Source organism: Primulina eburnea, chromosome 16 (assembly GCF_022965805.1).
Source record: "Primulina eburnea isolate SZY01 chromosome 16, ASM2296580v1, whole genome shotgun sequence".
NCBI classification, from domain to species: domain Eukaryota; kingdom Viridiplantae; phylum Streptophyta; class Magnoliopsida; order Lamiales; family Gesneriaceae; genus Primulina; species Primulina eburnea.
The window spans coordinates 197,653-222,209 of NC_133116.1; the positions used below are offsets into that span (position 1 = coordinate 197,653).

The 24,557-nt window shown below is 33.6% G+C and overlaps 2 protein-coding genes and 1 non-coding gene across 5 annotated transcripts; 1 reads left to right on the forward strand and 2 right to left on the reverse strand.

The window, feature by feature from the left end:
* Window positions 1-578: 578 nt before the first annotated feature.
* LOC140817032 (uncharacterized) lies at window positions 579-3,945 on the reverse strand. Its single transcript, XM_073176592.1, has 5 exons — window positions 3,562-3,945; window positions 3,351-3,478; window positions 3,105-3,217; window positions 1,052-1,237; window positions 579-773 (listed from the first exon to the last, which is right to left on the reverse strand). Exons 1-5 carry the CDS (start codon window positions 3,897-3,899, stop codon window positions 744-746), a joined length of 795 nt encoding a protein of 264 aa, XP_073032693.1. The 5' UTR covers window positions 3,900-3,945; the 3' UTR covers window positions 579-743.
* A 5,017-nt stretch (window positions 3,946-8,962) lies between these two features.
* Window positions 8,963-9,053, reverse strand: LOC140817649 (small nucleolar RNA snoR8a). The gene has a single exon (XR_012114858.1). It is a non-coding gene; the product is annotated as a small nucleolar RNA snoR8a (small nucleolar RNA).
* Window positions 9,054-12,084: 3,031 nt separating this feature from the next.
* On the forward strand, window positions 12,085-23,995 carry LOC140816858 (pre-mRNA-processing protein 40A). 3 transcript variants are annotated; one of them, XM_073176338.1, is made up of 29 exons: window positions 12,085-12,230; window positions 12,517-12,583; window positions 13,029-13,097; window positions 13,194-13,478; window positions 13,556-13,750; window positions 15,114-15,187; window positions 15,475-15,544; window positions 17,357-17,409; window positions 17,534-17,591; window positions 17,676-18,010; window positions 18,089-18,161; window positions 18,498-18,605; window positions 18,681-18,749; window positions 18,819-18,896; window positions 19,070-19,156; window positions 19,410-19,444; window positions 19,518-19,623; window positions 19,724-19,804; window positions 19,869-19,961; window positions 20,153-20,206; window positions 20,291-20,407; window positions 20,534-20,632; window positions 21,487-21,534; window positions 21,625-21,717; window positions 22,055-22,162; window positions 22,276-22,340; window positions 22,469-22,571; window positions 23,202-23,552; window positions 23,665-23,995. In XM_073176338.1, the coding sequence occupies exons 2-29, from the start codon at window positions 12,551-12,553 to the stop codon at window positions 23,800-23,802; spliced, it is 3,078 nt and encodes a 1,025-aa protein (XP_073032439.1). In that variant the 5' UTR covers window positions 12,085-12,230; window positions 12,517-12,550; the 3' UTR covers window positions 23,803-23,995. The 3 variants fall into 3 exon arrangements, with proteins under 3 accessions (XP_073032439.1, XP_073032441.1, XP_073032440.1); XM_073176340.1 differs by having other exon boundaries at window positions 18,507-18,605; XM_073176339.1 differs by having other exon boundaries at window positions 12,128-12,303.
* Window positions 23,996-24,557: the final 562 nt, after the last annotated feature.

Consider the following 24,557-nt stretch of genomic DNA (forward strand, 5'->3'; position numbering starts at 1 on the left):
GTGGTCTATCTATTTTTAAAAATAAATAATATAGATGATTTCACTATATATATATATATTATTAATTAAGAAATTGCATGAGAGACAGTGTAAGGGCAAAAATGAGTACATATATATTGTGGTCTTAAAATTTTCTGGTGGTTTGTACACGAAAGTGAAAGGGACAGGGATGGAGACCCGCAGCGCCGAGCTTGTTTTGTTTTTTTTTTGCTCTTCTTTCTCATGAACTCATCCACTCCACCCTTTTAGCCATGGAACAGTATTTACATAAAAGAAATAAAAATTATTATAAAAATTTTGTTAATTCTTTTTTGGGATTGCTAGATGCTGATAAATTTCGTCATGTACCAAAATGGTTTTGTGTAATATTATAAATTATTAATGAATTCCTTCTCAACATCAACATTAGAAAATTTTAAAAAAAAAACCGGTCATTTCATTTTCAACAAAATGTGTAATTGGAATCAAACGGACCCATTTAGTGCATTTTAAATTGATTTAAAATTGACATTTAGGGTGGGTTATAACTAAATTATATTAACTTCGCCGACTATATATCATACAGGTAACATAATAGCTTGTTGAAAACCATCTTTCCCATTTTTATGTACAATGGATACACATGATAACAACGAGGAGATACCATATATTACATAATTTCTACCAACAACAGAAGGATTTACATGTACATCCTCACACTCATAGAAAAACAAAGGCGGTCTACTTTGGCCAGACAAAATCGCTCACCATCTTCTCACTAACGACGTCAGAAGCTGCAACATAACAAACATAGTATCCATTAAGAACCCGCAGTTACATGATCTTAAGCTCATACATATTCAAAAGCCTGTGAAATCAACCTAACAAAACTCGGATCCACAGCCTAAACTTTTAAAGCTCATCGCGAAAGATTAATAAATAAACTCTAGCTCCAATAAGAAACCAAAATGTCTTCTCACAAAAAACTCGAGCATTTTAAACACAAAGAGCAAAGAGAATATCTGATGCAATAACTTGTGCAGCTCGTTATGAGGTCAAAAGGCTCACGTACCTCAAACAATTCAAATGGATTGCCACGCTTGTATGCATTATCTTTCTTGCCATTGTTAGCAGGGAAAAAGCTAAACAACAATGTTCGCCATCCAATCAGTAACACAGCAGTGCTGCCCATGGTGACTAAAATGAAATTGGTTGGTGGTGTGTGGCCTATAGAGGCTGCACGAATGATTAACCCCAACTGCAGTGTATGAGGAGATCCAATTAAATGCAAACATAATTTTATAATGACTGCCACACACACGAGATTAGGTGAAGGGACAGTTGCTAATTCCATTATGATCCAATTAATATCAAAGTTTGGTGTGTCAAAAACCATGAAATACCAGTATGACACTACGGAAACTGCCATTTCCCAAGTAGAATCTTCAATTCCGTTATAAGACTAGGAATGCAAAAAGAACAATGAACAAATAGTTTCAAAATGTCTGGTGGAATAGTCTGTTATATGCTTGGTGCTTGGTTTGAGTACAATTGACTTAGGAATTAAAATCAGTTTAGATCCGAACAGATCATGGTATCTTAAATGAGATCAAACTACCCTAAATACTTGTCTTGATCGATATTATGAAAAAAGGAGATTGGGCGAGTCCACCATAATTATTGACATGGTCAAAATCTAGCTAGAGTCCTTGCTAAACTTAAATCAGGATAAAAAAAGAAACCAGTTTTGCCAATGGTTTGCGTTGCATTCCAGTCATTCAAGTAGAATCTATTCCTACTAAACTTATTTTTAATATTACAAGCGACTCAACTGTTGACAAATAACTTGGAATTGAGACAATCAAAAAGGCATCTCCACGCATGAGATAATCTTCACATGCATCTTATTGTTGAATAAGATTCACTCCAAATATATTTACAATAGTCAAACTCAATAGCTTCCATAAATATAGATGAAAAATGATGATTTTTCATCATTAAGAAAAAAGTGGAGAACACCAGAAGGAGAGAATTTCATACATTCACTTTTGGGGAAACGAGATGGGAAAATTCACACCATAAATTATTCACCACATTCCAAACTCAAATTTAATCTCCGAATATAAAGTATCATTAGGGTAGGAAATGCGGTATTTTCTAGTCTCTCAAAGCGGAAACAAAGTTATTTGTATGAGCATATCTCAAAATACAAATGTGTAACATGAAAAATGGGATTTAATTTAATGAGAGTAGTCCGGAGAAAAGAACTTGATAAATAGTTCATTTTTAGGTTGACATGGGGCACTCAAAAACGGAACCAATGTCATGTTTTTTACCCACGAACCAACAATCAAATCAAAATGAAACTTCAAGCATGTAAAATGTTGAAAAATGGTCTTAATTTCTCACAGGGTTGAGCAATGGGATAAAAAAATTTCAAGAGTCAGTTTTCAACGAAATAACATGCGAACTTCAAAAACAAAAAGGAAGAAACGCAATTTGACCATGGACTAAGCTATCGAGTGAAGAAATGAACACATATCATGACTTGAAACCAAAGCTTTGATGGTCCGCAATCAAAAGGATTTAAAAATAAGGATGTGAATGCAGAACTATGAACATGCTGAATATATTCTACTTAAAACCGTGCGCTCAGGCTGTTCTTCTAATAGTCATGAGCCACGCTGTGCTAAGGACCTCGTGTAAGGGCTATATTGAGTCACATAACCACAATTTCATGAGCAAGGAACCTAATCCTTCATTTGTGCACACTCTACTGTAATTAATGAATTTTGTTTCTTGTCGAAACAAAACCATGTCATATATAAAAGCATCAGAAAAGCAATTGTTACCATAAACAAAAGAAACTCTGCTCCATCCTCATATGGGTATAACTTGGATCAGTATTTTCAATTAAATTTCATGAGTTTAGAATGACAAATCATTTCTATTTTTTATCAATTGCAATTATGCCTTCCACAAATCAACTTTGCTTTACAAGTATATCAAAATCAGTACCGTCACAAATCTTAAAATTGCAAGCAAGAAATCAAATGGATTCGTTTATTCCGTGCAGAGGAAGAAACAAAATTGGAAAACATCATGAAAGGCACAAGCATACATACCGGTATGCCAACAGCCCAGGACTTGGCAGCTGCAAAAACAGCCTTAAACAAACCATTCATTCCTCGGCCATCCTCCTCGTATCCGCCAAGAAAATAAGCACTCAAAAACCACCCTATCATCATAAAAAAAGAAAAGAAATGCTAAGCATGTTCTAAAACTCGTTTTTCTAATCGCATGTGCGTATATAGCTTTCTCCAAACAAACACCAGATATAATACTGTCATGGCTGAGGGAAATTAACTAACCTGCAATGAAAGGATCCGCCGTTTTGAAGGTTTCAAAATCTAAAACAGAGAATCCATGACTATATCTTCCGATTGAAGAGAACAAAAGCAGCGCCGCCACATCACCCCCAGCTAAAACAGCCACGAGACTAGAGATTTCCAAATGCGATTCATCAGAAGAAACAAAAAAACGGATGCAAATCGGGAAAAAAATACATCAACATCAACGTACCTCCATTTAGCAAGCAGGGAAGAAGAATTTGGCTTTTCGAACTGAATAACACCTTCAAGTGGGAGATTTTCCGGACCCACCAGAGAGATAGAGCTAGGGCCTTGGTCGTTTACAGGAATGGTGGTAGAGGAGGCCGGCTTTGTGGCAGCACCACCGCTAGAAGACTCGGCGGCATTAGCGAGGGTCAGGGGCTTGAGGCGGCGCGAAACAGAGAAATGGCGGCCGTGTTTGGAGAAAAGAGGCGGTATTGGGTTAGCGAATTGAAGGGAGGATTGATGTGTGGAGGAAAGCAACGCTCCACCGCCGCCGCCGGCTGCCTGGCTAAGCAGAGGCACCATAGGATTCTACGGTTGTGGTAGAAAACAATATCCTGGGGAAAATTAGGGAAAAGGGACTCAAATGTGTTTTAAAAAAAAAAAAGGATCCACACGCACATTTACTTTTATGTCCTTATGTTTTAAGTTTAAAATCTTTAAACACACGATTAAATCCACATAAATAAATCTTTACAAAAAAACAGAGAAACCTCCTCCCATAAATCTTACCCGCCGTTCACGAAAAAACCCTTCAGTCGAGGCGACACAAACTCAATCGAAAGAATGACAAACAAAAATGTGTTAATTTTCACGTTTATGTCGATATTTTGCTTCTACGTTTTTGTCGATTTTGGTTTCCTACGGTGTGCGTCGATGAGTTGAGATCGACTTTAATTTTGTGGTCGATCGACCAAATTTTATGGTCGACCAAAATAATTGGTCGACCATTTGTGAACGACCAACTATTATGGTCGACCATAAAATTGGTCGACCACACAGCTGATCATAAGATTGGTCGACCCAGTATCTCTGAGTCGACCCATGTTGATTTTGGGTCGATCAAGGTTGCTTTTTGGTCTACTCTTTTTCTGACACATGAATCCATAGATTTGACAAATATGACCGATAATTATTTAATTTTGACGGATAATTACACAATTTTGACCAATGTTGCATGTTTTTAACATATGAATCACATACATTTACAAGTATGTTCCATAATGTTACATGTTATGACATGTGAGTCACAATTTCACAATTAGGTTATATGTGTTGACATATGAATCACAATTTCACAACTATGATATATGTTTTCACATATGATTCGGAATTTAACAACTTTGTTACATGTTTTAATATATAAATCATAATTTCACAATTATGTTATATCTTTTAACATAATTTCACAATTATGTTATATGTTTTTTAACATATAAATCACAATTACGTTACATGTTTTAACATACGAATCATAATTTCACGATTAAGTTATATGTTTTTTAACATAAGAATCATAATTACACAATTTTGACCAATGTTGCTCGACAATCGTAGATGTTTAATCCATTAATTGATTAATATATGAAATATGAATAACATATTTTCACATGTATATTTTATAATGTTACATGTTTTGACATATGAATCACAATTTCACAAGTATGTTACATATTTTAACATATGAATCACAATTATGTTACATGTTTGAATATATAAATCACAATTACATAATCACATGTATAGTATGTTCTATAATATTATATGTTTTAACTTATTATGTTACATGTTTTGACATATAAATCACAATTTCACAACTATGTTACATGTTTTAACATATGAATCACAATTTCAATTGAATTACATGTTTTAACATAAAAATCACAATTATATGTTATCAAAATTTCAATTGAATTACATGTTTTAACATAAAAATCACAATTATATGTTTTAACATATTAATCACAATTATGTTACATGTTTGAATATATAAATCACAATTACATAATCACAAGTATATTATGTTCTATAATGTTATATGTTTTAACATATGAATCACAATTTCAATTGAATTGCATGTTTTAACATAAAAATTACAATTATATGTTATCACAATTTCAATTGAATTACATGTTTTAACATAAAAATCACAATTACATGTTTTAATATATGGATCATAATTTCACAACTATATTGCATGTTTTAACATATTCATCACAATTTCATTACATAATATTACAAGATTTAACATATGAAACACATATTTAACTTGGGTCGACAAAGTAACATTTATGCACCAACTTGGGTCGACCCAAAGTTCCAGCCTTTTGAGTAGACCCAAAATTCCAGCCTTTTGGGTCGAAACATGTAACATTATAAAACATACATGTGAAAATATGTTATTCATATATTAATCAATTAATGGATTAAACATCTACGATTGTCGAGCAACATTGGTCAAAATTGTGTAATTATGATCCTTATGTTAAAAAACATATAACTTAATTGTGAAATTATGATTCATATGTTGAAACATTAACGTAATTGTGAAATCGTGATTTATATGTTAAAAAACATATAACATAATTGTGAAATTTGTGAAATTATGTTAAAACATATAACATAATTGTGAAATTATGATTCATATATTAAAACATGTAACATAGTTGTGAAATTTCGATTCATATGTGAAAACATATAACATAATTGTGATTCATATTTCAAAACATATAACACATAACATAATTGTGAAATTGTGACTCATATGTTATAATATGTAACATTATGGAACATACTTGTGAAATTATGTGATTCATATGTTAAAAACACGCAACATTGGTCAAAATTGTGTAATTATCCGTCAAAATTAAGTAATTATCGGTCATATTTGTCAAATCTATGGATTAATGTGTGAGAAAAAGAGTCGACCCAAAAGCGTGTAACATAATTGTGATTCATATGTTAAAATATGTAACATACTTGTGAAATTGTGATTCATATGTCAAAACATGTAACATTATAAAACATACATGTGAAATTATGTGATTCATATATTAATCAATTAATGGATTAAACATCTACGATTGTCGAGCAACATTGATCAAAATTACGTAATTATGATTCTTATGTTAAACAAACATATAACTTAATTGTGAAACTATGATTCATATGTTAAAACATATAACGTAATTGCGAAATTGTGATTTATATGTTAAAAAACATATAACATAATTGTGAAATTTGTGAAATTATGTTAAAACATATAACATAATTGTGAAATTATGATTCATATATTAAAACATGTAACATAGTTGTGAAATTCTGATTCATATGTGAAAACATATAACATAATTGTGAAATTGTGATTCATATGTCAAAACATATAACATAATTGTGAAATTGTGACTCATATGTCATAACATGTAACATTATGGAACATACTTGTGAAATTATGTGATTCATATGTTAAAAACATGCAACATTAATCAAAATTGTGTAATTATCCGTCAAAATTAAGTAATTATCTTGGGTCGACCCAAAATGTTGGATCGACCAAGCAATGTATCTTCGGTCGACCAAACAACTACCTAAATTTGGGTCTATCCAACTTTTCTTGATCTACCCAAAAATCTGGGTAGCCAAGCTTTGGTCGGTCGACAAACAACATTCTTTTGATAGACCAAGCTTTGATCGACCTGACAGTGTGGATGAACGAGGGAAATGGTATACACATACTTGCGACGGTTATGAGTTAACCGTCGCTACTTGCGACGGTTTTAAACCGTCGCTAAAGGCGACAATTAAAAAACCGTCGCTAAATGCGACGATTAAGATCTATTGTAGCGACGGTTTTATTATAACCGTCGCAAATATTACGCTTTTCGTGGTCAACCTTCCCCAAATTGTTCCACCACGAAAATTTTCTTCTTGGTCGACCGAGAAAAAAATTTGGTCGACCAATTTTTTTCTTGGTCGACCGAGAAAATATTTGGTCGACCAATTTCACCAAATTGGTCCACCATATAAAATTTCTTCTCGGTCGACCGAGAAAAAAATTTGGTCGACCAATTTTCTTCTTGGTCGACCGAGAAAATATTTGGTCGATCAATTTTTCTGGGTGAAAGCATATATAGGCGGAGAATAAAAAGAAAAGAATAATTAATTTATTAAGTTAAAAATTTAATTAAGTTTAAATTTTATTATTAAGAGTCAACTCCTTCTTTTTTAAAAAAAAAGTCAGAGTCCTTCTTTTTTAAAAACTTTATGTCTCAATCTCATTTTTTTAATTGCCCCCAATATCCAGATTTGAATTTTCCGAAGCTTTAGTTTTTAATAATATATATATATATATATATATATATATATATATATATATATATATATATTATATAAATATTTCCTTCCTAATGCTTATGCAGTGAATGAGAGGAAGCTAAAATTTTGAGCAAAATAATTATTATTCTTTATAATTATAATAGAATATGAAATTGTGTGTTTTATTTGATATAACAAAGAAAATGTGAGTAAAAAATTAGGCTAAAAAACCACTTCACATGTTGGGAGTATTAGGCAAAGCACTTCAAAATTGTTGATTAAACCATAATGATCACACATTTCCGTAAAACTATATCAGTTAACTATTAAAACTCAAATTGTGTTGGCGGATATTGACACCATGGAGAGAAGGAAAAGTGATATAATCCAGGGCAGACGATGCAAAGAGACACCCTTTGTTAAAATGACATTATTACTCGATAATAATGACTTTGGAGGTGTGCGTAACCCTCATTTCTAGGAGTACTTAGTCAAATTGGGCTTTAAACGCCACCAAAACTTGATATGAAGAGTGGCCAAATATGCATAGCAAATGTGCTATGCTGTTTACAAAACCAACTCCTTCTAATTAAAATTTTTCATTAAAAAAACTACAAAATAATAGAATCCATTTCGAGTGCTATGTAGAAATAAAAGCAAGCACGCTGAAGATCTTTTAAACCAATCGATTAGTTGAACAAAACACCTCTCTTGGTAAGATAAAAGGTCGCAACTGATACAGAATATAATTGCAATCACCTCAACTCAATCCCAGATTCAAATTTCTGGAGCATTTCAAAGTAAAATTGTATAAAAAAAATTTGAAAGTGGTTCATTTCATTAAACAAGACACAATTTTTTTATTATGTAAAAGGTTAAGAAGCGCATTACTTGGAAATTACAATGCACTTAATAAGCTTTTTAGGGTCTACTTTCATCGTGTAAATTCCCTTTGGATGGGTTTATTAGGGAGTACAAAATTTGGAATCTTTCATACAAAACCACTAATTTATCTGAAAAACTTATATATACAGAAAGTAGAAATCTCTTGTTCGCACGTATTTTTCCTATCACAACAATAGATTTTCTCAAACCAAAACCTATTATCCAAAGGTTTCAATCTCGTTTTCATCAGCATTCTGTTCACAATCAGCATTCTGAGTGTCAATTATGACGCACCGTATTAAAGGGAACAACAAAACATACCGACAAAACACGCATTCAAATATTCAAGAAATAAACAAATTATATAGAAAACAGAGATATAAAAGTGTGGTAGCTCATATTCTATGGGTGTAAAAGAGTCTGTCAAGCTGTGGCAGCAGCATTCAGAACGAAGAATTACTTTATAATCATCGCTACTCACCCTTGTTTAGACCTCTAACATTTAAATCAAAAAAATGAAATCTATAAGAAAATTAAGTCCCATCAAACAAAAAAATGAAATTGGAGAAGCAAGAGAAAGTAATCGAGCATAGAACAAGCTCATACACTTACAGAAAGATGGTTAAAAAGAGGCGGCGATTAGTTGATTTTATAGGAGGGGGGGGGGGGGCGGGGGATCTCAAACCCTAAACAAAAAATCCAATTTTGTTTGGACCGTTTTACAATATTCGTGTAACAATGACAAATACTGATCTAAAATAAGCCCAAAAATGACCATTATCATTATCAATGTTTAAAGATATAAATATTAAGTTTAAACTCTACTTTTAAATCAACAACAAATATATGTAACGTGATAACTAGCAGCTCGTCCTTTGCGGAAACACTTGAGAGAGGTAGCAAGATCATCCACGTTTGTTAAAATGAATTTCAAACTCAGCGTAACAAAATTATCTAGATAATAACTTAGGAGATTGTTTGAGCTTAATTCAGGCTTAGCACTGATTCAAATTGTGTTTATTTTTTATGACAGATACAATTTTAAATAGACTTTTATATTGGTTTTTTTTAAAATGTATTGTTAAATTGTTTTGATCATGTTGTCAATGTTAATGTGCATGTATACAAGTTCACCAACTCGATGAATCAAGCAAGTGTGAAGGCAAACAAATACATGTGTGTCGTTTTCGTGAGTTCTCCAGCGTTGGTGACACAAATCGTTATCTTTTCGGTATTTTATTGTATATTATTCATCGGTCGTCATTCAAAACTAATAACAACTAGTCATATAATCAATCCCTCTCATTTAATAGACATGAATTAATATCTAAAAATATATTTTTATATATATAACGTGATAACTAGTAGCTCGTCCAAAAAATGTCTGAAAAGGTCGGATGATCCTTTTTTGCTCCCATATAAAGAGGTCACTGCGAGTACTGATTCTAAGAAAGGTAAATTTTTGAATGCAGATATATGAGGAGTCTGACGTGAGCTTGGATTGAAGAATACGACATTCTTTACATGTAAACAACGATCATATGTTCTAACAAAAAATAGTATATTAAAATTACGCCAAATTCCGAATTCAAGATTATTAAGACGAGATGCTGATGATTAGATATTGATGGAATCCACCGAATATTGATCATGTAGTTTTACATGACTACTTATTGAATCCAATGTATTTTGTCAATATGGGATGGTTGATTTATCTAGTCGAATCAAATTCCCGTGAACGTCTTGCTGGTTACTTTAATCTTTTAGGCTATGTTTGGTAGCCATATTATTTGTGTGATTAAATATCTCATCTCGCGTTTCGTTCATTTTTTTATTTAGTCTGCAGGCCTTTGATTATAATTGAAATATCTCGTTATTCATGTTATTTGTGTGATTAAATATCCCTCATCAAAAGTTGTGATAATATATAATTTTTAAATAGTGATCATGATAAGATTGTATATTGACTATAATACTTTTGAATTGTCTTCTTCAATATAATATGAAAATTTAAATTAGTAAAAATTTAATAATTAATATAATATTTAAATTTTTTATATTATTTTATAAATTAATATAATATATTTTTGTTTTTTTTCAGTCATTTAAAAAAAATAAATTGTAATACTAATCTATCTTAAATTAAATTTTTATAAATTTTTAACCTTGTTAATTAATTCTTTTATGAAAATAATATTTATTAAATTCTAATTTATTTTGTTTATTGATTTAAATTAATTTTAAAAAATGTAAATTATAATTATAAATATTTAATCATTTATCCAATTATTTTAAGAATGTATATTTAATTAGCACTTTGGGCATTTTGATCATTACAATAAAATTTACAAAAATAATCCATCATTTTAAAATCATATCAAATATCATGTTATTTATCATTTGAGTAATCATCGAAGCTTTGATCTGATCATTCCTTAAATTATGAATAAGCGTAATATGTAGTTCGGAAAGTGTAGATAAAAATATAATCAGGAGGGTAGGGTAGTTTTACGACAAACAAACCAAATCATGCGTATGAATTACTAATATTAGTAACTCTACGCACGTTGCGTGCATACATTTTTTTTTAATTTTTATTTTTTATGAATGATTATTGTTTGAGTTAAAAAAATATTTAGATTATGAAAAATCTGCATTGAAAATATTTGTAACTATTTTGTTATAATTTGTAAAAATATCTGTAATTTGTTTTTAAAAAATTATGATGTCATTTTTCTGCGAGATTTGGGTGGTATTGTAATTTGAAATATTTTTTTTAATGATATAATCTGTGTCAATGTGTTGGTAAACTTTATTTATTTTAACAAATAAACAAAACGTATTGTACGTGCATAATATTTATTATAGATTACTTAACAATTTATTTATTTACTAAATTCATGTAAAATTAATTTGCGTGTGCATACGTTTTATTTCAAGGCTTTTGTCTTTATAATAAATTACCGAATTATAATCTATTTTCAAGTGGGCAATTTATAAAATACTCGATATTTACACACCCATATATATATATATATATATATATATATATATATATATATATATATATATGTACATATTTATTATTTATATATTTATATAGTTGGTTTATAAATATAAAAAATTAATATATATTTTTATTAATTAGATGCCATAAGTGTTTAAAAAATTGAACAAAAAAATATTGAAAGTGGTTTTCTAAACAAGGACATTGTAGGGATAGAGTACATGTCTCGTGAGGCTGTCTCACAAATCTTTATCTGTGTAACGGGTGAACTCTACCGATATTCACAATAAAAAATAATACTATTAGCATAAAAATTAATACTTTTTCCTGAATGACTCAAATAAAAAATCTGTATCACAAAATACGATTAATGAAATCGTCTCACATAATTTTTTGCTGTAAGAATAATAATAATAATCTATGTTGTAGTAGAAGGTGATTGTTATGCGGGTCAGAAAAAGGCCCGAATTCCAATCCGCACCGGCGGCCCAATTCATCCTGTATTCCAATCAATATATCACTATAATCAGCCAGCATTTCCGTGACAGCGAAATCGACCCTCTAGGGTTTACGATAATTTTACACAACAGCCCATTTTTCTTGAAATTCTAGCGATATTTGCGGTGATTCCTTTCTCTGGTATATCGCTGGTAATTTCCGAAGCAAACTGCTCGCTTGTCCTGTTGGACATTGAAATTTTCCAATTTGTGTCTCTATCTCATCGTATGCACCCCCATGGTTTTTCTACATCAGTGCACTATTTAAATTTTATTTAAATTTAATAATTAATTTTCTAATTGCTTCGATGATAGTTCGAATCGCAACCCTTTGAGGCTATGATTATGAATAGTTTCATGTGTTGTGGAGTTCTTTATTTGTTTTCCCCTCTTTTTCTATTGGATGGTTACGAGGCTGAATCAGTGTTATCTTTCGCAGGTTTTCTGGGCCCTTCTTGGTTCTTGTTACAGGCATGGCAAGTAACCCTCCCTCATCTGGTTCTCAGGTAGAGTTTCTTTTTAACATGTGCACTTTATCCGATATTGGACTATAAGATCCTGTTTTTTGGTTTTGAGGAATTTCTCATGGATTTGACATAGAAGAAATGGGGAAAATGTAATTTGGTCAGATATATGGCAGCTTGGTACGACAGTGAATTATTGACTTTGGTATCTGATTCATACGAGGACTAATAATATTGAGGGAAACAATTTGGAATTTGAGTAACCAAGAATATAATTGGTGTTACAATTCTTCCATGTTGATTGAGGTATCTAAAAATTGACAATACAGTGTGGCATCAATATTGTAGTGCCTAGTGTGTACTCTCGGTTAGATTATGAATTTGATTTTTTTTTTTAGTTGGTTTTCTTTTTTCTTTTATAGCAGAATTTAAGATTTAAATTAAAATTTGAGGTTCTAATATCTTTTGATGCATTTGTTTTCGTAAGTCACTCTGGCCACCTCCGGCATCTGGATCCATGAACTCTCCGGGTTTTGCTTCTCCCTATGCTATGCAAGTATGTAAATTGATTGATTTTTTCTCGCGTCATCGTCTGCTGGGAGTGATAAACTCCCACAAAGTGCATCACAGACATACTTTTTTCTTGCTACAGTTCCGTCCAGCTGCACCGGCACCACAACTACCGCCATTTATTCCTGCATCGGCTACTCAGCAATTTCATCCTGTAGGACAAGAACAAAATATTGGTGTCCCTCATGGTCAAAATCATCCGCCTCCTTATTCTCAGCCAACCCAACAGTTTCTGCCACGGAGCGGTCAGCTTGGACATGCGACGCCATCTTCATATGCTCAAACTAATATGCCTATCACATCAGGCATGCCACAGCCTCAGGCTACTGCTCACAGCCATGGAATCTCATTTTCATCATCCTACACTGTAAGAAAATTGGCAGATAATTCTTCCGCTCATGCTGTCAAGAACAACATATTTTATCGTCCTTTCCTCCCTTTCAGTTTGCACCATCTTCTTTTGGCTTGTCACAAAACATCATTAACGCGCCGTCCCAGTTCCAACCTTCATCCCAAATCACCGCACCTGTTGGTTCTTCTGCTGGACAACCATGGTTGCACTCAAGTCAGAACATGCCTCTTGTTGCACCGTTGCAGCAAGGTAGCCAGCAAGCCTCGGCTATTGGTGCCCCAATCACGGTAGTTGCTCTTTTCTTGTTTCTCTCTCATATTTAACTTCTTGTAGGGCAGATACTTTTTTTTATTAATAATAAGGTCAATGGATTCTGAAACATTAATCAAATTTTATTGTTGTACTTATTTTTTAGAAGAATGTGCTGCTCAAGTTTTTCATTCATTTCTCTTTCACTTATCACTTCCGTGTGCATGAGACTATTTTAATTATTATACTACTTTTTCCCGCGCTTCTTTTTTGTGATTTGGCTACTTCAACATGAACCTTACACAGGTAAAAATGTCTGTAGTCTGCTTAATGGATTTGATTTTAAAACGCGGTTGATGAATCATTCAATAACTAGCACGCTTCTGAAAAGTGACCATCCAATTTTCGTTTTACCAACTAAATGCACTAGTTTTTTGTTTATGCAATTTTATTGACCAGAAGAATATTTTAGTTTAATGTCTTGTTTGAATGTTTTACTGGAGTCAAGGCATGGGACAGTTGCAACTTTTACCTGTATCAGATATCTTGGAAGGGGATGAATAGCTGCTTATGCATGCAATTTCCTGCTTTATGCAGAAAAATCATAAACAAGTGTGGCTAGACAAAAGTTTACCTTGCATTTGATAGTTGTACAATAACATAATGCGGACAATTTGATTTAGCTCTACCGGATCATTGATTATTGAAGTCGTGTTCTACGAAGAAGACAGAACAAGATTGGAAGTACCTGCTACAAGATTACTGCAGTTGAAAAGTTGATGCCATTGTCGACACTGCTAATGTTAGATTTTATAAAAAAAAACCTGGAAATGTTGTCCATGGCTCCAGAATTCTTGAAATATACCAGTTTATTAGAATGATTTGCATTATTAGATGTTCACTTTGGTGTAATGGCTGCAAACTCTGGGAACTTTATCGAGTATGTGAAGAAATTTACTCAAGAGCTACCCGCAGCTTGAATATTGTTCTTTTTTTTTCTTTCCTTGTTTCATTTTACCTGAAGTTTGTGTGATTGTGTTTGTGGTCATTGTTGCTCTGTTCATAGAAATCTGGAGACTAAATATTCTCAGGGAGGATCTTATCGTTGACTTTTCCTTCTGTATGATGTTTCATGTGAATTTTTTAGGAAATGGATAGTTTTATTGTATTAATATTTATATTTGTTTTTGCGCTAAGAATTCATGTGTATTTTTATTTTTACTTGAAACTGCTGACACTGGGTTGTCATACATTCTTGTCAAAATCTGCTAAGGGTTATGTTCATGATATTTGTTGATGTTTAGATTTCAAAATGCGGTTGGCACTTGGCACTACTTCTCCATTCTATGTCATAGTCATTTTGCATTTCCTTTGTTAATTCTTTACTCGCCTTGACCGCAGGCTATTAGTGGCTCCAGTTCTTCTCAGCAGATTGGTTCTGATTGGCAAGAATACGAAGCTGCTGATGGTCGAAGGTAAATCATAGAATTGATTTGATTTTGCAATCTTATTAATCGCCTGTTAATTCATATTGCAACGCCAACTGGAATTTTGAATGCAGATATGGCTTGATCTACTTCCTTTTGTCAGTGGAAGATAAAATTAAACTACTGGTTAATGAATTTATACTTGTACACTGAGAGTTTGATTTTTTTCCTTAGCGTCATTCGTTATTTTCAACACTATGACATTGTTGTGTTTTCTGTAATTCTAAACCCCAATTGTGTGGTCACAAATTTTATAACAATACTTTTTCTTTCAGATATTACTACAACAAGATCACCAAGCAGTCCTGCTGGGAGAAGCCTCTCGAGTTGATGTCTCCTCTGGAGGTGTGTTATTTTCTCGACATGATATTCTCAAGTGTTGAGGATCACTTGTTTATTTTGAGGCATATATTTTATACCGCTCTTAAAATGTGCAATACTATCCTATTCTGCGGTTATTAAAAAACTGTCGACTCTGTTTTATGCATATTCTCATTTTCTTTGCATGTCCTTCCACTGGTTTCTAGATGTCATGGCAAGTCAGGAGAATATAACAACTTAGCGACTGCTCTTTATCCTCACTTTGAAGGAGCTTTCACTTTCTCGAGGCAGGCCAATTTGCTATTTACATTTCACATGTAATGTGGGATTTAAATTTTTATGAAATAATCACTAAATGTTGTTGTCTCGCTTTAGTACATCAATTTGTGTGGGGTTGGGGATTGTAAGCTTATATTTAATTTAAGTTGTTTGTTCTCATGTGGGTCTTTTTCGGTTAGCGAATATTTTAGCCGTAATTCACCTGAGTTATGGGTACTTTTCACTTTCCTAATTTATGTCTGGTTTGACATGCAATTTTTACAATTCATTAGTTAATTCCGTATTTACTTGATGTTTCATAAAGGTTTGAGTGTGGAATATATGTATGGTGTTTTATTTACCTTGCTGTTTCATAATAGTTTATTGGTATTTGGTCTCTCTCTTTTCATTTTGGTGGTTCTCTAAGAGTTCTACAGGCACAGATTCTTAATCTCATTGTTGCCAGTATGAAATGGTACATGACATCTGGATGGAAAGTAATGATACTGAATATTCACCTGCTTCGACTGCTTGCAGTTTCATTGTAAATAATTTTGTTGCAATCCTGTTTTTCTTCCGGTTTCATTTTTTTATTTGGATCTACCCGTCAAATTTGATACCTTTTATGGTTTTCTATGAACACATCGCTTAAATAATTATTTAGAAAGGTTCATGGATGAGATTACCAGGCTATGTAATCTGGCTACCACTTGACAGGAATGAGAGAGAATCTGCCTCAGGCAGTAGGCTGGTAAAGAATGCAGAAAACAGGGCTTGTTTTGGGCAGAAGTTGAGAAGAAAATTAGCAGAAATTCTTGAGTGTATGGAGACTGACATATGTACGACTGAATTCTAAGTATCTATAAGTTCTTTGACAGGATTACCTTCCTATGCTCTCATAAGCGTAAGAAAACTAGGAAAGCAACTTGATCCAAAAAAAATTGAATAAACTTCTAGGACACTTTATTTCAAAATCCTAACTGTAGTGGGATTGTGTGTGTCGATCAAACTTGCTAAGCTGATTTTGCCAGTTAAGTTCTGGATTGCCATAGACAACTAACAATTTTCTATGATAGAAAGATAAAGAATTTCATATTATTTCTCAGAGAATAGGGATGTGGAGAGGAGAGAGTATATATTTTGTCACTTATTAAACATTAATTCCAATTGGTAACATTTTTTTATCAATTAGGCATAAGCCAGTTGAAGAGGCTACTGAAATTTTGCTTCCGCTTGTACTTTGTATTATTGTTGTCTCGGTTATCTAGTATGGCTCATTTTTGCTGTCTACCTGACATATGGGAGCAACTTTTTGTTCTTATGAGCTCTTGGACAGCCTTGTGTACTGCATTCTAACTTTATCGCCTTATCAATTTTTTTGGAATGGCTAGTCTTTATCTTTTTCCTTCCATTATTTAATGATACATTCATTACTTACATTCTAGCATTTTTTATTACATTGGGGTTCTAACATTTTCTGTGTGTATAAATTTGACATGATCGTAGAACATAGTTGTGTTTTTCTACCTTGAAAAGTTGTAATTAACTCATCTAATAGAGAACTTGTGCTTTGAACAGAGAGCTGATTCATTAACTGTCTGGAAAGAATTCACTACTCCCGAGGGTCGAAAGTGAGTTTGCTTGGAATCCTTTATAATTTGTTAAATGTATCCTCTGGAACGTCCCTGAGATATTATTTAATCCGTATGTCATAATATATTGATATAGAATGTTGACCCAATTCGACTTCCTCAGGTATTATTACAACAAGGAAACAAAGCAATCTAAATGGACCATTCCTGATGAGTTGAAGGTTTGTTGGAAGAGAAATCTCATTTAGGAGTATTTTTCCTTTCCTTTCCTTTCCTTGCACTAACTCTTGCGCTTCTGCTTCCAGTTGGCTCGTGAACAGGCTGAAATGACCGTGGCCCAAAGAGCTCATTCAGAACCGAATACTGAACAACCTCCTGCTGCAGTCAATTTGTCCAATTCCACTACGCCACCTGCTCCAGTTGTTGCTGCACCTACTCCAGTTGTTGCTGCACCCATTGGCTCAGATGCTAATACGTCATCTCCCTTAATTTCTGAACCACTAGGTATTCCTGCCATAAAAACTTCTCCCACGAGTGCGATTGGGATGTCAATGGGAGATAATGTTAATATATCCCCTTCTGAAGTTCCTGGAAGTTCTGGCGTTCCAATTATATTGTCAAATGCCAATTCAACACCAACGTATGGAACTCTTCAATTGTTTACTTTTAATTGTGTTATATTTATTTTTTGATTGATTCCTCCATGAAAATGATTTAGTGCGAGCACGGAGAATCCATCATCCCATGTTGTCTCTAGTTCATTAGATGGAGCTTCTGTCCAGGATATTGAGGTATGCTAGCTTGTCAAGTGTTCATTTTACAATTCAGCAGTTCATCCAGTATTGGCCATGTCCGAAATTTTTAACCGTTCATATTACTTTTCAGCTCAAATATGTCTTCAAACTTTACTTTGCGTATGCTATTTCATTCATCTCAAACATTTCTTTGGTTTATCATTTTATTCAGCTGAAACACTTGTATGGTGACCAAAGTTTTGTTTCTTGTGATTTTATTCTACTCTTTAAAACTTTCTGAAACTGTCTTCAGTTAAAAAAAGGACATTAAGAGACTTTTTGTTGGATGGGATGCAAACGATCAAAATTTATTTTGAAGTGATGGAATTTCAGTTATTTCAGGAGGCAAAGCGAGGGATGGCTGTTGCAGGAAAGATAAATGTCACATCAGTGGAAGAGAAAACAGAAGATGAGGAACCTTTAATATATGCTAACAAGCAGGTGCAAACTTTGAGATGCTTTGTTTCTTGTTTTAATGTAAGGGAAGAATGTATTAATCTCATTACTTTTGTTCAGGAGGCGAAGAATGTATTTAAATCACTCTTAGAGTCTGCAAATGTCGAGGCTGATTGGAATTGGGACCAGGTGCGTATTCATCCGATCTTTTATTTTTGTCTTTGAGATGCTGAATGATGATGAGTCATGTCACATCAGGCTATGCGAGTAATAATCAACGACAAACGGTATAGTGCTTTGAAAACCCTTGGTGAACGCAAACAAGCATTTAATGAGGTGATTATTTTCTACAATATTTGGTTAATTTAGTGTCATATATATATATTGTCATATACATATATATATATATATGTATGTATGTACATTTTTTTTTTCAGATATTACTTTTCATCTTTTCTGAGTAACAATGGCTTTGATTTGTTCTTTTATCCTTCTTATTTACGTCGCAGTACTTGATGCAAAGGAAAAAGGTGGAAGCTGAAGAGAGGCGTCTCAGGCAGAGAAAAGCAAAGGAGGAGTTCATGAAGATGCTGGAAGTAAGCATCAGGCTTCTTTCAATATCAAGTCTTCTCTCTCCGTCTATCTCTTACTTTGCTTTGTTTTACTTATACCGCCATTTTTTTTCTGTGCCTCATATACGTGCTGTGGACAGCTTTTTTGTTTTGTACTGCTACTTTGCTTTAGTTTTTTACTTTTGGTTGTTGTACTGCTGGCGATTAAATGTTTTGGTTTGATTCTTCTTTTGCTATATGCCTTGAATGAAAGCTGATTGTAATGTTTTCCTGTTAGGAATCAGAAGAACTCACATCATCCACACGATGGAGGTTGATTGCCAACTCTCTTTTTAATTAAATACCAGGCTAGATTTTCTAATGAAACATCTTGGGCATTCACCAGCAAAGCAGTGACAATGTTTGAGGATGATAAACGGTTCAAGGCTGTTGAGAAGGATTCTGAACGTGAGGATATCTTTAGAAACTACTTGGTTGATCTTCATAAAAAGGTCGACACTTGTTTTGTGTCCTTATTTGCTGTCGTAGACGTGACATATGATCTGAAATATTCTTAGTTTTCACATCTCTGCTGTCTTTTGTGCTGTTCAGGAAAGAGCAAAGGCTCAAGAGGAGTATCGGCAAAGTAGGTTGGAATTTCGGCAGTTTCTAGAAGCATGCAGCTTTATAAAGGTATAATGCCTTCTAGCTCCTTTTTCTGCTATGCAATTTTGATTGACTCGTTCGCACTATGTAGGTGGATAGCCAGTGGCGCAAAGTTCAGGATCTCCTGGAAGATGATGAAAAATGCACACGCCTTGATAAAATAGATCGGCTGGATATTTTTCAGGTGAACTTCCATTGATGAACGTCCTCAGCTACCCACACAAGATTATCAGTTCTTTTGGTTTCCTTCTTTTTCACATCATATAAACCTTGGGTCAAGTAATTTGGGTTCAGATTATTCCAACTTTAAAGGTCAAACCAGTTCAAGGATGATCATGTTTTGTTGCTTGACTTTTATATATTCTGTTACTTCAGGATTATATCCGTGACTTGGAGAAGGAGGAGGATGAGCAGAAGAAGAGACAAAAGGTGTTCTTGTAATCAAACTTATTTGGTAATTACATCACAATCGTATTGTTTTCTTGATTGTCACTGAGATTTTTTTACATTCAGGAACAATTAAAACGAGCTGAACGTAAAAACCGTGATGCATTTCGCAAGATGATGGAAGAACATGTTGCTGTTGGAACTTTCACGGCTAAAACTCACTGGAGAGATTACTGTCAGAAGGTGTCACTCTTTTCTTTTCCTTTGAAGAAGAATTTCTCTGTTTGCTAAGTGTCAATTGCTCCTTGTTTTTTATAATTGATTTTTCCTCGATTGTGCTTTTCCTATTTTTGGTGCTTTGATTTTCAGGTCAAGGATTCTGTGCCATATGAGGCTGTTGCCGCAAATACTTCGGGTTCCACCCCCAAAGATTTGTTTGAGGATGTTGCTGAAGAATTGGAGAAAAAGGTAATTTGATCCTTAAGGTTTGACAATGAGACCTAGCTGTATGATTAAGGCTGAGGCCTTGGTTCGTAGAGGTCGGAGGTTTAAATTTGCACCATTGTGTCCAAGTAATATTGATATGATTTTATTATGAAAGCAAAATCAAATTATCTGCCTTAGGTCGTCGGCATTGCCTCCATATTTTATTGTTATTTGATGTTGGCACTATTTACCAGTACAAGTGACGTTTGTATATCATGAATCAAATGAGGGCTGTGTGTTGGCAATTCCTGATATCTTGGAATTCCTTTTACTTTTTATTTGGACTTAACCCTGAGCTTTTTAGGAAATATTTGTATCGTGTAATCACTAATCATCATATATGGTGCATTTTGTCATATTCAAGTTTCAATTTAGATACTTCCTGATGACCATCATGCCAATTCTTGCTTTGCATGCCATGTTTTTAAGTTGGTTGATTATGCCACCTGACTATAGTCATGTACTTGGTAATTTAGGCCCATACTTCTTAGCATCATGATAGGCTCAATTTTTAAATCTTTTTATAACGTTATTTTATTTATTTTGGTAGTGCTTCATCTCTTAAGTGTGTGCTTTCATTATCATTCTGCTCGACCTCATCTGTTTGTGGTGTTGTCTGAATGATAATATATCAATTACGTAGCCAGCATTTCAAGTAAGATATTACTTTGTGTACTGAAAGTTTTTACTGATAGAGTCGATATGAGAAATGCTTGAAAACACTGTTTTGCATCTCTTAGTTATTCATATTCTTTTATGTAATTCTTTATTGTTATGTTGAGGTTCATTTGGCCAATGACTTCTCGTGTGCTGCTAACAATTTTTGTATTATGCAGTTTGATGAAGACAAAGTTCGCATAAAGGACATGTTGAAGCTGGAAAAGGTAGGATTCTTAACTTATTATCTCTTTCATCCCATGATCTATTTGGTTTTCTGTTTCTGAAACTAAATTGTTTCTTATGCATTTTCTCAGATCACTATTTCATCAACATGGACATTTGAAGTTTTGAAGTCCTCTATTAAAGACAGCATAGGTTCCCCCTCAATATCTGACATTAATTTACAGGTATAGTTTTCATTTCCTTTTGCTTGAGATTCTTGTCCCTTTCTGGAGAAATTGGGAGATTTAAAAGTTTCAGGGGCAAAAGCATTTCTCACCAGCCAAGTCACCATTCCTGATTAAGTCACCATTCCTGATTTCTTGTACAAGAGAATAAGCTTGTTGGTTGAATAAATTGTCATAAGCATGATATGCCCAGATTTTATACCCTAGGGAGATTTCGAATTTTCCCATTTCTTTAATCCTCCATGTTTAAGTCATGCTAATAAGGTTAATGGACTTGAGCAATGACATGTGGAACTTGAGGTTAATTGTTTAGTGTGCTATTAATTTGAAATTGCAGCTCATATTTGAAGACCTAATCGAGAGAGCAAGGGATAAAGAGGAGAAAGAATCTAAGAAACGGAAACGTCTTGCCAAAGATTTCACCGACAAACTGAGCACCATTAAGGTATGTGAAATCAATTTGAGGGTGGAACAAGAGCTTTGTTATGTGTTTTACAATTTATCCAGCAAAATATTTTGAACTGTTGCCTGATCTGCTCTAGGCTTTGCTTTTATCAGGAAATAAATGCATCTTCAAGTTGGGAGGAATGCAAAGAACTTGTCGAGGGCAGTTCGGAGTACAGGTTAAATCTTTTTTTCTATTGGATATTACATGTATTACAGTGTTTTCAAAAAACTTGAATATATGTGCTACAAATATGACGTGTACTGAAATTTTTTGGTTTGTTGTACCGACCTTCATATATTCTAGGTCAATGGGAGAAGAAAGTTTCTGCATGGAAATATTTGATGAATATGTTTCTCGCTTGCAAGAGAAAGTTAAGGAGAAGGAACGCAAGCGAGAAGAGGAAAAGGTAATGAAATTCTTGATTCATCATTTAAATATATCATATATTATTTTATGTGGCTAAATATCTATGATCTGTCATTTGTTTTATGTATAGAACAACTCAGTAGTACTTTCTAGAACAACTAAGATATTTTGGGGGTCTGTGAGTCTGTTTATCTCACATGATGTATAATAGCAATTTATCCTTGCCTGTTTTTATCAGTTTATTGTTGGATGTATGTTTTACATCTGAGAATAGATTACACCAGTTTGATACCACCCGGCTTTGCATGATTTTTGGACTATGCAAATTCTATGGGTGCCATTTTTACAATGATTTAATAGGGTATTTTGGCAAATACAGCAGAGACTTCTGTGAACTAGTTTGTCTTCCGACTCTTGTTTGTTAGGCCTTCCATCGGATATGGCTGAACATTTTTAGGGTACTTGGCCTCTTTGTATGCTTTGTGCTTATGAATACAATGGTTTATTATGCCGAAATAGCACAATTGTTTTTTGCCTGTTAATTTCTTTTTGTATTGATCAGTGGCATGCTTCTTTATATTCACTCCACTGGATTTTAGCTTTCCACGCATTCATTTTTTAGGATTGTCATTGTCAACTATATTTTACTTTTTCTATGCTACATTTACAGGCCAAAAAGGAGAAAGAGCGGGAGGAGAAGGAGAAGGAGAAGGAGAAGAGAAAAGATAAAGAGAGGAGAGAAAAAGAGAGAGACAAAGAAGACCGAGACAAAGATGCTGATCGTGAGAAAGAACTGGACAAGGGGAAGGATTATTCCAGAAAAGATGAAGTCGAGAGTGAGAATATGGATGTTTTTGAAAGTCATGGACACAGAGATGATAAAAAGAGGGAAAAGGACAAAGAGCGGAGACATCGGAAGCGGCATCAGAGCCAAGCTGATGATGCCAGTTCTGACAAGGATGAGAAAGAAGAGACAAAGAAATCTCGCCGGCATGGTAGTGACCGTAAAAAGTCAAGAAAGGTGATTGAGTGCTCGTTTTTGTTTTTCCTATTTCAATGTCAACTTAATTCATTCTTTAATCCTAAACTAAGCCAGATGCAAAAAATTTACATGTTTGCGCATTTCTTTTCAGCATAACTATTCCCCTGAATCAGATAGTGAAAGTAGACACAAGAGACACAAAAGAGATTACCATGATGGATATCGAAGAAATGGTGGGCACGAGGAGCTTGAAGATGGTGAACTTGGTGAGGATGGGGAGATCCAATAGTTAATGCCATTTCATTTTGTTATGCATCTATTTATAAGTTCACATAAGTAAATCGTGGTGTTTTGCGGCACTGACAACTTTCTACATGCCCCTTCCCTTCCCCTGACCATAATGTGATATTGATATCTATGATGTCTTAAGAAAATTTTTCCGGAGGATTATTTCAAGATATGTGGTCTGCGTCAGTGTTTTTGACATAGCGGTTGACCATTTGTCTGAGAACACCGTAGTAGTTTATTCTCTCTATAACCGCAGGAATTGGTAATTCTTTACGTCAGACTGTTTTCACCAATCCGATAAATTTTGTTCTTCGGGACATGAAATTTTATTTTGAAGGTATGCTCTCAGTTTCTCTGGACTCGAGTTCCTTTCATTCGACACATACGCCCGAGTTTGGTTATTGCATGTTCTAAAATGGCTAGGTCGCTGCCTCACCAAGTAGCTGCTGTCTTAGAAATCGTTTGTTTACAATTCAAGACCAATTTTCAGTTATCATAGCAAATGGTGATCCAAAACAATTGTCGGAGAAGGCCCACATCACATCACATGATAGCAACATTGAATTCTTGTTTCCATAAACTGATAATAGAGATGCGTGCGTCTAGTTTACAGAATACGTTCGTGCTCTGATTGGTCGACGTCTTTTGAATGCAACACTTAATTCGTCTGTTAAGATGAAATAGTAGATTAAGCCCAAAATTTAGAAGTACAATTGTACTTGGAAGTGAATCTATCTCGATGGGTTAAGATACCTA